Genomic DNA, 14,229 nt, shown 5'->3' on the forward strand with positions numbered 1-14,229 from the left:
AGTGCTCATGCAGTTGGGCAAGTTTCCCATTTACCTGAAGGCCAGAGGCACGAAAAGTGGGGGAAGAACTGTGTGGGAATGTGTAGCTGTAGAGAAGATTGCTTTTCCTTAGCTCAACTCTGAAAGCCACAAATTTGGCTTAAGCAGTCTGAAGTAACCCGAAGTAACAGAAGTCCAAGGTGGCCTGTTTAGAAACAATTGTCCTTTGCTGCTTCTTCCAAAGAAGCTGTTAGCAACTGACTGGATTGCAGTGACATTAATAACTAGGAGTTGCCAAATCAATTATAGTTATAAGATTCTGACAATAAAAAAAAAACTCTGTTGTAGTTGAAATACAGTTTTGCCAGGGTGATTTAATTGGGTGAAATGGCAGCCTGAGCATTGCTTTGAAAAGTCATTGAGGGAATCAAAGAGGCATTGGAAGGAGCAAGAGCTATTACACCTTGCTGTAATAATGCTTTTAAAGCTGTACCTGTATGAGTAACTGATTTTGTACTGGAAAGAACTAGGAACATCATCCCACAACAAAATTTCTGYTTCTAAATAAGAGTAGTCAAGCTGATTTTACTGAATGGTTTTTGTTTTAAGTAGTAACCAGAAAAAAGCCTTTCAAAATGTATTTGTATTTGTGTATTTTTATATATAATCTACAGGTATACTTCCCTAGACAGTTCTGTTGGGGGTGGTTCATAGATACTTCCTCTTAGTAAAGAGACACCAAGTTCAGTGATACTGTTTCTCTAGTCCTTATTGTGCCCGGGCAGCCAGGGAGAGTCCTGGGGTGCATCCTGTACAGCATCGCCAGCTGGGCAAAGGAGGTGATTGTCCTGCTCTGCTGTGACCTGGGGCAGCCTCACCTTGGGTGCTCTGTGCAGTTTTGGGCAGCACAATATAAAAAATTCGTGAAGCCATTGGAGATCATCCCCAGAGGAGGGCAGCAGGGGTGGTGAAGGGACTGGAGGGGAAACTGTATGAGGAGTGGCTCAGGTGCCTTGGTCTGTTCAACCTGGAGAAGAGGTGACAGAGGGAAGACCTCATTGCAGTTATAGCTTCCACGTGAGGGGAAGAGGAGCGGCAGGTACAGGTGTCTTGACTCTTGTGACCCATGACAGGACTGGAGAGAATGGCATAAAGCTGAGTCAGGGCAGGTTTAGGTTGGACATCAAGAAGAGGTTTTCTGCTCCAAGGGTGGCTGGTCACTGGAACAGGTTCCCCAGGGAAGTGGTCACAGCACCAAGCCTGTCTTGAGTTCAAGAAGTGTTTGAACAGTGTTCTCAGGCACATGGTGTGGCTCCGGGAATGTCCAGGGGCAATAGTTGGACTCAAGGATCCTAATGGGTTCCTTTACACTCACGGAACCCATTCTATGATTCTGTGATTCTTTCTCAGTTAACTCTCATAAAGTGACATTGCATCTGAAGACTTAATTCCATTCTTCATGAAAGATATGTCTGTTGTGTCTTGGATAATACATTTATTTGCCATTGCTGTGTACTGGCTATTGGTTATAACAACCAAAATAATTTTTAATCTGTTGTATTCCTTGTGTTAGGTTATAGATTCCTTTAATGTTTTTTAAAATGCCTTTTCCTAGAAGTCTCCATGATGTGTCCTTTGTACTAGCTTACAGTGAAAAGGAGTGTGTTCAGTAGGGTCTGCTGCCCAGTGGATTWGGTGAGGAAATTCTTGAGTGGGTGTTTCAGGAAAAAAAACCTGAAAATTTAAGCATTTTCTGTATTAATGAAACCCTTCCTGTAGAGGTATTCTTTTTTCTAATCTTTGTGTAGGAGCTTTTGCCAATAGCACTCATTGGAGCTGAGTTGAGGTACTCCAATATGTTGGCAAAAGTGTTCATTTTTGAGTGACTTCTTTTTGTGTGGTCTCAATCCTTGAGACATTAGCAGCATGTAACTACATGTCTTTTAGAAAGCTAAATAATCTAGAATTTATAGAGTTAAGTTAAAATATTTCTCTTATGTTGTGTTGCAACATGCATATCCGGTCCTAGAAATGTTTTTTAAAAATTCTTCTGGATGAAGAATAAACAGTGCTAAACATGGTAATAACATCAAGCTACAAAATTCCTTACAATTGTGTCAGTGTGTCTCGGAAACACATACTGGAGCAAAAGAATTGTGTCAGTGTGTCTCGGAAACACATACTGGAGCAAAAGAATATTTATATCTATGAAAAGACATCTCTTTGCCAGATAGCCCCGCTTTAGATTTGCACTGTATCCATTTAAATCTGCACATTGTCTGCTGGGGTTTTCTAGAGTTATGAAATCCAAAATAGTTAAATGAACACATTAATCATACACTTTTCTGTGTTTTAAAGGAAATATTGTAGGGATGCTCATAGTGCTTTTCATTCTTTTCCTAAGTGGTCTAGAAAATCAGTGTATACATACTTCAGCTGTGTGATTTTGCCGAATCACAGGTTGGTTGATGTTGGAAGGGACCTCTGGGGGAAATCTTCTCCAGTCCCCTGCTCAAGCAGGGCCACCTAGAGCTGATAATTGAGGACCATCTCCAGATGGCTTTTGAGTAGCTCCATTTTTTTATTGGTGGGGGAGCGGGGTGGGTATCCTGGTCAGTATGTCTGAGAAGTGCAGTCTTGGTGAATTGGAGAGAGAAATAGCAGTGTCTTTTTTCCTGCTTCCAGGGCACTCTGTTCTGTTGTTCTTAATTACTCATTAGAATCTTCATTGAAAGTAAGTAACATTACTATTAGGAGGAAGATACCTATGGGAAGGACACTTAGTTTTCTGACTGAAAATGCTTGACTTATCATACATATTTTTAAATTAGCACCGGTTTTGTACACAGCAGTAGTAAGGGAGAAGAACCGACATGCACTTTCATTGTTTATGTGTTGATTCCAGATGACAGTGATTTTTAAGAAATAGACACATAATTTAAACAAAAACCGCCATAGGAACACTTAAGGATCAAGTGTCTTCCATCGGAGCTATGACAAACACCTCTGTATCAAAGTTCTGAAGTAAAATACCTGGAGATGGCATAAAATTAATTTGTTAAGTCACTTTAGTTTGCTTTCCATTCCCTTACAGGCCTAATTCATAGCTCCTTAAAAGTCAGATGGTATTCTTCTTAAGTTTTAGACATGTACTTGTTTTTCATTCTTTATGTTTTTATCTGGTTAAAAAAAATGCTTGGCTTAAACTCTGTAGTGGCACTTTAAAAACCAAGCTAAACAACTTTATTTTGAGAACTAATGTGCATAGTTCATAAAACTTGAAAAATACGATATGTTTATAGTGTATTACCTATGTGATGAAAGCTGCATTATCCAAATATTTGAATCCTAGAGGCAGTGAATTTAGTGAGTTCTCAGCCACTCAAGAGCTGTGAAATACATTCTCTGTAGCTTATTAGACTGACCTATTGACTGCTTTGGAAAGCACTTCTGTGACTGCTCTCATTTCTGCTTTGTTACATGTGTAAATAGGTGTCTGCTTTGCTCTTTGCTTTTCATAGTACAGCTAATGCACCAGAAGATGATGCTCCAGATAGATTCTCCCGAACAGAGAGGACCACTTACAGCAGATACAGCAGGGATGCAAATTCTTCTGGCAGTTCTCTACCAAGTAACACTTTGGATAAAAGGATTGAGGAACTTGAAAGGGTAAGTACCGACTAACCTTTCCATGGCATGTATCTGAAATGAAGTGCTTTTGAAGCTCCCTGGGAAATTTACAAGTAAAATGCATASAAATTATTCTAAATGCTTAAAGTACAGATAGCTATGTCTAGGAAAATGTGTAAAGAGTCAGACTGACTGAGAAGAATGTGAACTTTCAAACCACAGATGTTTAGTTTTCATTTGGTATGTGAGTGAGTTAAGGTAAAGATAATACACTTAGAGCCAGCAGTGCTCTGTATAATTCTCTTATATACCTTGTGACACACCAACATAAAGCTCATATCTTGGGGGAAGAAGGGGCTCACTGGTTGTTCAGAAGGTTGATAGGTGGTTTCTGAACTACTTGATGTTTTGGATATTTTTAGTATACCAAAACGTTGCAAAATTTAATTGCTATCCAGTTGTTTGGTAAACTGTAAACATTTGAAATACATATTTTGAATGGTTTTCATTGTTTCACACTGGCTTCATACAAAGAGTTTCAGGAAAATGTAAAAATATTAAAGCTGAGCTTTTCATCTAAGCCAATATTTTGCTAAATAATGTCATCTGTGTAATCTATTACTGGCTTTCTGTCTTCCTGTGAAGTGGGTTTTTAGGTGGGTAACTTGCCAAATATTCTTGAATCGTATGGGTTAAAGTTACTAAGTAAACACAACTTGAATAAGTCTTTTTTGGAAAGGGTGAAAATAACATGTATTCTGTAGAAATTACTATTTTAATTTTTTTAAGAGTTGAGGGATCTTTATTCGAGTAAAGTACACCATAATCCTCCCTTCTAAATCAACTTCTTTCTGAAATACTTTAAATGCCAGTAACAAAAAATAGAAGAATTAAGGGCTTTCCTTCAGTATCACGCATCTTGACATACTGAGTTCCTAATGAACATTTTCATTTTTTCTCACATTCAGGCCCACAGATTAAAAAGTGAGTCTTCATTTCTTGTTAATGGTATTGTAAAAAAAACCAAAAGAACAAGGGAGAACCCAACCAACTAACCCCTCTGATTATAAGAAATTTGGAAGCTGATACTTCTTCTCTTTATGGGYCCCTGTCCAATTCTGTGTTCGTGCTTAAGTTAAATATTAATGAAAACATTATCACTTGAATCAGCCATCACAGAGATTTGCTGTTGGTAAAATATTATCTTAGGTGTGATTCTTTAGCTCCTTGAAATGTAAAAGGACTTGAAGATGTGTGTTTGACTTGCTGTAGAAAAGGAATTAAGGTAAGCGTGTGTGTGTTCTTCTTTCTTTGTTTTRTATAGTAGTAACTTAAAACTGTCTCTTAAAACAAAAATTTACATCTCCAACTTCTTTCTGTATTCTGGTTACAGGAACTTGCTAAGGAAAGACAGGAAAATGCAAGATTAATGAAGATGGCACAGGACAAAGAGGAACTAATTGGAAAGCTGAAAGAAGAAATTGATTTATTAAACAGAGTAAGTAAATACTTTCTTACATGGCTGTATAAAGAACGGATAAACTTTTCTGCCTTCTGTGTTGTATTCTTCAGCACCCACATCCATTGGGCAAGGTCAGAAGAGCACTGATTGAGGTTTTTTTTTTTGTATTTGTGCAGCTTTTTAAGAGGTATGTCAGTAAGTTATACTTTTTTTTCGAAGTGATTTGTGTTTGTCATGATTAACTTCCTTAAGTCTGGTGTTATTGGAGTACCTCAGTTCCTTGTTGCTCTAAGTATTCATAGAGCAAGGTTATAAAAGCAAAATCTTTTTCTCAGATACTCTCATACTCTTGATTGTYGACCACAAGTAAAGGCAGAACAAGACAGAGGGCAGGAGACATGAGGTGACATCACCAGGCAAGGTGTGAAGGCAGGAGAAGAGGGGTAGAAGAGTGAGACATGCTTTGAAATGGGACAGGATGAGAAATTTTAAAGCTGATAGGAAAAAGTTGCACCAGTTTTAAGGGCAAGCAGGAATTCTTTCACAGAGTGGATTATTGATCTCATGCTGCACTTCCTGGCTGAGGTATGGAGCCTGGATGTACTAGATATATTCATCCCTTCTAGTCCGGTGGAGATATGGCTTTGGTCAATCCATCAGTGAGGGGAGGCAATAACTGCATCAAGAGTGTCAGACTTCTGTTTTGCAGCTCTTCGTCTGTRGCAAAGGAGGACAGTATTCACAAGTTTGAAAGCTAATCTAGAAAATTAAAGGAGATGAGATTATTCTGAAATAGATGTTTCATTTTTTATGAAGAAAGTTGAAAGTCAGTCTGCAGAATAAAGGAGGTATCATCTGTTTTGGAGAGATTTCTGTTTTAACTAAGGCCTTGGTCTTAATGCAGTTCCTTCATTCTGCAAAGAATCTGTCACATCTAAGCTGATGACCTTACTACAGTTGAGGCAGGTGTTCATTCCTTCTACATAATGGATGGCAAAGCTATTTAATACTGTTGGTCACGTCTGTCTTCCTGACTTAAAGGTCAGAAAGAACAATTCAAAAGAACCTAAATCACTGAAATCTTGCAGTTTAGGACCATGACTTTTTTGAGAGGTTTGCCGTTCCAGAAGCAATGTTATTTTTTCAACTATGCTTGAAATATGATGTCCTTAATTAGATCCATTAAGTGTCTAACTAGAAACTGTCTTTGAACATCTGTAGTAAAGTCAGGCACTGTCTGTGCCTTGCCTGTGTTAAATATAAGGGCAATTTCTCCTTGTTGTATGGAAGAAAACATTAAACTGAATCTAGTCTCTTCAAACCTAAAGTTACAATCTTGTAACTTTGTTCCAAGTGACTTAAATTGTACCTTTCCATGAGCTCTACAACGCCATCTTATTGGTGCTCCCTAGGTAGATACTTTTAAACACAGAAGAGAATGCTTTTGTTTTTCCTCAATCAGGTCAACATTTTTCATACTATTAACATTGTCTGTTTGCTCAATAGAGTGCAAGTTATTTATGTTTGTGTCTCCTGGGCTTTCCTTAATGATGGAGTAGCTGCATTTCGATTTTACGACCAGAATTATTTGTCTTCTTGAACCCATGTCTCAAGTGATGCTTCCATTAAAACAAATACGGTTTTATTTTCCTATTTATTAACTCTTGGATTTATTATTGCTTCTGTGTTGGCTATCCATGTGGATTTAGAAAGAGAAAAGGTTTAAAAATTAAGCTGCAGAAATACCACATAATTCTCAAGACAGAAGATGTTGAAAGTAAATAGGGCAGTTATATTTGCTTCAGGTTTATTATAATAAAGAGAACATGAGAGAACATGAGAGCCAGCACTTGGACATCCATCTGTTCTTCATAGCATGTCACTCTGCCTTACCACCAGGATTGGATGCTTTTTATGGAAGAACAGTTGTGATCTTCAGTCTTCCGTTCAGATAAATGGTTGTCCTGAGGACTAAACTTTATTCAGTGAGTCTGTGCAAAGGTCTTCTTACAAAATTTTGCTGGTAGGCAGCCTAAATAGGAGTCTCTAAATTTGATAGTCTACACGTTCATGGTTTTTCTCCAGCTTTTCTGTTCATCAAAATACACAGTTATTGAATGTTAAGATGCACAGATATGGAAAGAATGTCACATCAGTGACTCTAGATAACTTAAAAAACCCTTTTATTGCATACCTTTCTGACTGCTCAGTCCATATTTAARGAAATGCTCTTTTTAGAAGTTTCAGTCAGTTTGTAACCATGCATCACTCATTGCCAAAGACCTTACGTTGCATTTGAAAAACTGTTTCCAAGAATCAGGAAAATTTCTTGATAGAATTTTCCTAATTTTGAGTATATTTTTTTAATGTGTCGGTATAATTTTTCTGAGATCACTTAGACAGATATTAACACAGATACGTAAAGAACATGAGCTGCGTTGACATTGACAAACAGAAAAGGCTTTCTGCCATAAATAGCATTCTCTCATTCCAGTATATTAGACACTAAAAGTATGTCTGCCGCCTTCTTTGTAAGAAAGGGGCAATTGCTTCATAAAAACCATAAATGCCTGAACGGAAAGGCATCTCAAAATATTTAAATACTTCATAGGCAAAGTTCAGCTGTCGACTAGTTTACACTTAGTCATCTGACCTCACTAAGATGCCATTGTAGTTAAAAGTGTGTTTGGAGAGAGTCTGTCACTGTGGATTTACAGTCCAATTAGTGTCAGTTGTGTAGTTATCAGTTCCTTTGGTATGTGAAGTTCAGGCTTTCTTGCTATTGCATTTTTTTTTTTTTTGCTAATAAGCATAAATTAGTGTTGTAATTTTGAACAAGAAACTTCAAATTTCAAAGTGGCAAAATCTCCTCCATCTCTCAGCCCATTGTTTCTGTAGATATTTAAACTGCATCAGTTATTTTTCCTGGCTTATATTCAAGAAACTCTTACATGTAGTAATTTTTGGAATGTTATTTTTGCAGAGTAAGCATTTCATAAACTTCTAATATTTTATTGAGTCAGTTGTACTAGAATTTTAAACAGGAGGTTTTTAGGTAAGCTTTAATTGAGACATCTGATGGCTAGGTTAAGTTTGAACATTATTATACAAGTATTATGTATACCAATCTAAAAGAAATTGTTTTATTGAAACTGTGTTGTCCCTTCCATCTGATTATTCATCTGAATTGCACGAAATATAAAGTTTATTTGTTTATAATAAATTGTATTTATAGTATCTGTCCATCAAAACTTTCCCTGTTTAGATGTTTAAGTCACTTGAATCTGTTATGTTGGAGTGGTCAAATGCTTTTCCTGGAAGTCATTCACACTGTGGTGAAGCATTACTTTTGTGAGGCAAAGAGAAATTTCTGCCAGTGGTTCTTGATTCCACACTAGGAAACAACAAAGTAATGGCAAAGGTATTGTGGTATGAATTTTAGCTGGGCAAACTGAAGGGGCTTTTAAAATCATTATACCAGTTGAACATATGATCTCTACTGTGCACTTCTGGAATGACCTCACTAAAAAAGAAATAAGAAACTAGGTCTTGTATGTCAAACACTGCTTAACAACTTAAAGGGACAAGAAAGAGATTCTTTACTACTTAAGGCCAGAGGACGGTTTTGCAGACTTAAATCAAAAGACATCTAGGATCTCCAATGAGAATTCTGGTTCTTTTTCTTTTGCCCATGTTTCATTTTTCTCCTTAAAATCCTGTCTTTGAGATCATTATTCTGTTTCTTTGTTATTTTTTAATTCACATTCTGTTTCTTGCATGTGATTTTTATACAGTAAAACTGTATTTACTGAAGTAATATTTGCATTAAGCAGCCTTTTTGACCTGTTTTCACTTTAAAGGCTTGAGAAAACTTCGTAGGTGAAGAAGTGAAATGGGAACTGGACAAAATTGGTAATTAGTGGAAAAGAGACAAACATTTGGGGTGAAGGCAATCTGTTTTGAGTGCCCATTACTGCTGTGGGTTCACTGTCTGTTCTTTCAGTAGTAGTTTAGACTGAAGGAACTAAGTCCTTTTTTTTTTCCACAGAAAACAGAAAAAAATGGACAGGCATATCTTTTTCTGAAAATTTTGATAGTTCATACCAAAGCAGGTGTTCTTGCAGTAATAACCATGATCTGTATATATGAGTGCCATAGTTGTGAACAAGCAATCAGGAGAACAGGAGTTGTAGCTGATTAATACACTCTCTGAATATGCCAGAAAAATAATCACCCCCATTCTATTTTGGTTTCTTTGTGCATTAATTCTTGCTGTAGCTTTGATTTGAACATGTTTCTGTTTAAAGGTGCTTGGGAATATAATATTAATACTTTCTAATTACAATAACACTTGGAAACAGGCTGGTTTAACAGTTCTAAGGGTACCTACTGTGGCACTAATTCTTCCCTACCCCAACTCCCTGATTTCAGAGCTAAGATGCTAAATTCCTGCTTCTATACTAATTGAGAGTTTTTATTTCTGTCCTGAGAAATATTTGTTTTTCTTGTACAGGACCTGGATGATATAGAAGATGAAAATGAACAATTGAAGCAAGAAAATAAAACCCTGTTAAAAGTTGTTGGACAGCTGACAAGGTAGAAGATTCGAGCGTCAATGAGAAAAGATTAAAAAAAAACTACTGATTGAACATTAAGGTCAATATAGTAATATTTCCTGTGTTGCAGTATGTTATAATAACTGTCTTTGTATTTATTGTTAGGAAACCAGATGAATGTTTATTTTCATAGTACTTTTGCCTTTGTTCATTGAAATTGCATAAAATTTGGGGTATATTTTTAGCTTTCTTTTCACATAAGCATAATAGAAATTTTTGGCGTGTTTGAAAATATTAAGTTCAAAAATATTTGGATTTTGTATCTTCAGATTAGAGCTGCATAAATTACAGTAATCTAAGATTTATAGCACCAAGATCACTTTCAGTCCATGTGTGTGTATATTTTTGAAAAGAATGGAAGCAATACATATAAGTTTTGTTTACATAGATTCAAAAGATGTATTTTGGGCAATGCTTCCTTTTTTTGTTCAAACAGCTGTAAAGCGGATGCCTTATTACTGATGTATAACATTTTGCAGGTTGATGACTTGCTCTAGAGCTCTTACATGTTGAGTTTTTGTACTGTGTCTTAAAGATTGACCATGGTAGAAGGTAGCAGTTTTTTTTCCTGTGTTTAGCAGTATTCTGTCAAGAGGGGAAGGTTTTCCTAAAAAACAAAAGAAACAAATGCAAAACAACACAAAGCCAAATAAATCACCTCTGGTATCAGCATTAATAAGTTCTTAGAATCATATTGAAGTTGTGCACTGCAGTTTATTTTATAGCTTTTGCTTTAGCAATGAAATACAAGTTTGCAATCAGACAGTTAGTTTGCTGTGTTGAGAATTCAGACAAAGCCTGGAGCTTTCATTTTAGCAAAGACACTTTTTGTTATCATCATAAAATTTGTAGTGATCATAACCCATGTGAGTTTTTTGAATTTTTTAAGCTGAGTGAAAGTTTTTTGTACATAATGAAGAAGGTGGGCTTACTAGTGATTCATGCCTTTTTGAAACATCAAATGGTATAAAACCTACCTTTTTGCCTTGATTTTAAACTAATAAGATGTTTAAAAAGTGCCTGGTTAGGTGTTACAACCCAGTTATGACTGTGTACTGATTCTTCTATAATAGAATAGCTGACAAAATTTTACTTAGACTTTAACCACAGACCTCAATGAACATTTAGACTGAAAATTATTTGTACTTTATTTCATGTTAATACGGCACATTTTTCCTATTTGATCAGATTGTACATGTCCTTTGAGGAAGTGCACTAGAAATTAAAACATTTCGAAGAGTCCAGGCTTTTTCTTGAGGATTTTGAAGTTTGGTGTCAGAAAGTTGAATGCGTATAGTTCTTGTTACCTTAAAAACAACTTTAATGTAACAATGTAACATTATTGTTATATTAATATATATATGAAATATATATAACAATTACCTTTTCAGATTTGCCAGTTGTTTTCATAATGTGTATTTAATGACAGTGTTTCTTAAATTTAAAATCCAGCTATTACTGTTAAACTTTGGATTGTTTTGGGTGTAGGATAGGTTATTTTGCATTCATGCATTCTGATAAGGAAGAACTTTTCAAAGCTTTAAAGTATTGTGCAAGACACTTAACGGTCCAGGATGCCTCATTGTTTTCCTTTGCAGTGGATGAGATCCCATGGAACACTGTTTAAAACCTTTACTCAGGGGTTTAAATTGTTTAAGGGGTTTGTATAAGCCCTCTGAACTACAATATACACCAATGAGTATTGCTTGTAATATTGAAGCAGTAAAAAGTCCCTTAATTTATGAGTTTTGTGAAATTAAACTTCTAAAGTAATAAAAAGTCATTTGAGACGTATGCCTTTTGAATAAATATGAAACTTTCTCTGGAAGAAGAACTGATTTCCTTTTCCGTGTACTAGGTAGGAAGTACACATACCCACGTACTGCATGGGATGTCAAATATATTGAAGCATCATTGAGGACATACTGCAGTACACACAGATATCAATATGAAATTGCAAATGAGATGTTTCATAAAATGTGTTTTGTGTACATTTTAAACCAAAGAAAAATAGCAACAAAGAGCATAAATAAGAGTTACTTGTCTTCATATTACCTCTTCTTGGCAGCAGTAATGCCAGAATTAGAATTATTTTTTTTTTAACTTGTACATAAAACTGACAGAGGTATTTAGCAGAATTTCTGGATTTCTGATGTAACTGTTCTTGTTCAGGGCTACTTGTGATTTTTCTACTCTGGAGAACTTTTCATAGTTGGGTTTTCCTCTGAAAACAGTCTCATAATCATAATGCAGAGTAATTTTTTTAAAAAAATCCATTTTATGTATTGAAAAATTTAAACATCATTAACCTATGAATAACTGAATATCCATTTTAGTTTTGAACATTGAGTAGTTGTGGTGATGTTTGTTATCAGATTGAAAAAAGGATCTTGAGATTCTTCTGCTGCAGGTAAACGTTACATGTTTAATAATAAAGATTGCTTGCCTTTGTTCAAATAAAACAAAATTCTTTGTAATCCAGGCTGAGTACTTACTGTCTTTAAAGAAGAATTAATACTGTCTGTCTAAAATTCTAACTGGATTTGTCCCCCATAATGGAAAGTTCCCAACCTGAACTGCTAAAATTAGTTAGGCACTCACATTGGAGTTTCCAAATGCGTATGTATATGGAGACACACAAGAGAGAAATATGCATATTAACACTATACTTATTTTTGGCTTCAGGTGTGTAGTGAGTATCCTTCCATCAATCAGAAATTACTCTTTCTTCTACTTCAAAATAGAACTATAACCCTTTTCAGTAAGAGGAGGGATGTTACAGTGCTATTTCTGCGAAAAGTGAATTGATTTAACTTCTGCAGTTTTTATGTAAGTACATGTTCTCTTTTCCYGCACAAGCAGAATTATTAAAGACAATCTCCTTTTCACTCAGAGCTGCAGACTGCACATAAAGAGATCAAGTGGATAATCGTAAATACCAGGGAGATAATAACTATATTGCAGTTTATCATAAAGCTTGTAATGCTGTTGTTTAAAAAGAATGTAAACATCAATACTGCAAGCAAACATGCTTTCAACACCATGGTTACGTATGGATAAGACATTATCCATTAAGAGCATTTGCACTTAGTAAATTTAAAATGTTACGTGAATTTGGTTCACCTAACCATGACTTCCTTTATGAAATCGTGATGGCTTTTAGATTTTGTTTTAAAATACAAAATCATGTCTTTCCTCAGTTTTTGCCTTTGGCATTTTAGGTTCCTGAGTCTTGGTGGGAAATTTTAGCTTCAAGTACACAAGTGCCTGTTCTGTACTCCTTCTTTAATCACTGGATTTGCCATACAATAGCTACCTGCTTGTAGCACTTGGTGTGTTTTCCTGTGGATATTCACATTTTTCTGTCATAATTTAACTCTTCCTTTCTTTTGGTATATTCTTCTTCCCCTTGCTCTTCTAGAAATTTAAGTGATATCTATGAAGTGTAACAATGTCCATCAACCTATTTGCTGGATTTTCTCCTTTCTTAAACAGACCTCAGATATTTATATGAATATTTTTTCTCATGGACCAAGGAATATACTGTTGCTGAAAGCTGGACACCAAGAATTTACCAAGGTTTTGAACTGAATATTGATAAGGATCTTGAGACAATCTAATGCACTAGTTGTACCATAAAATACTCTTCAACTGTTACAAGTGAAACATTGTAGGAATATCATGTAACAGTAATGTTGGTGTATAGAAAGCATTTGGATAGGAGCCAACAACAGGATATACATCCTTCTAATGTGTCCCAAAATAGCACAATTCAGTCTGGAGGACTAGTGGATTTTCACCTCAGACTACAGGTTTGCAGCTGAGTGCTTCCTTTGTAGCGGCTGACAGCCCTTCATGTATGGAAATTGTGGCATATGTCTTGATGCATATACAATGGCCATAGTGTGTCTTGAAACAGCAAAAAGATGCACTCAAAAAATGACAGCAGCAAAAATGAGAACTTGATCTCCTCTTTGTCCTTTAGGGTGGGAACTCAAGCAATTTTTATGGGTTGTCTTTGATTAAATGACCTGAAGATGTTTAGGTATTACAGGCTCATTCTATGAGCTATTGTATAATCTGTAACAAAGTGGCATTAACTGTTGTCCTTTCTTCGTATCAGTATTTTCTAAGTACACTAAGCATAATTTAAAGAAAGGCACAAGATTATATTTTAGAAATCTGGAGCTTGATAATTGACATCTTGACATACTCTCCATTAGTATTTTTCTCTGGAAATCAGATTTTATAGACCAGTAGCCTGTGGAATGAAATCTTTGTTTCTCTTGCTCAGAAATGTTAATCTCTGCTTTTGCCTGAAGGCTCATTATAACAATGATGCATTTTAGAAAGTTTAAAATTTTGATTGCAACAGTGTATATGTGTTTACAGCCATATACCAAATATATTTAATGTGTGGGGACAATAAAACCACTGAAGCTTTGCAATTTGAGACTCTCTAGAAATAACTCTCATATTTCTCTGTGAAGCAGTTATAGAGAAAATGCTAGTTGTTCCCAGCTGAATTACTCTTTCTTCTCA

At 35.6% G+C, this 14,229-nt stretch overlaps 1 protein-coding gene across 4 annotated transcripts in view; it reads left to right on the top strand.

Annotated features, from left to right (window-relative positions):
- Positions 1-12,150, top strand: part of PAWR (pro-apoptotic WT1 regulator) — a 67,684-nt gene extending 55,534 nt beyond the window's left edge. For 2 of the 4 annotated variants that reach the window (XM_057377401.1, XM_057377403.1), the window contains exon 4: positions 3,501-3,563. Coding sequence is in view for 2 of the 4 variants with exons in the window: in XM_057377402.1 (XP_057233385.1) it covers positions 3,501-3,648; positions 5,003-5,107; positions 9,585-9,671 (340 nt within the window). In the remaining 2 variants the exon portion in view is untranslated. Of the gene's footprint in view, positions 1-3,500; positions 3,649-5,002; positions 5,108-9,584 lie in introns of those variants that run through there. The other 2 variants (XM_057377402.1, XM_057377400.1) reach the window with 2 other exon arrangements.
- The last annotated feature ends 2,079 nt before the right edge of the window (positions 12,151-14,229 follow it).

The sequence above is a fragment of the Malurus melanocephalus genome, unplaced genomic scaffold, assembly GCF_030028575.1.
Source record: "Malurus melanocephalus ecotype Western Australia unplaced genomic scaffold, MMel_1.1 scaffold_311, whole genome shotgun sequence".
NCBI lineage: Eukaryota > Metazoa > Chordata > Aves > Passeriformes > Maluridae > Malurus > Malurus melanocephalus.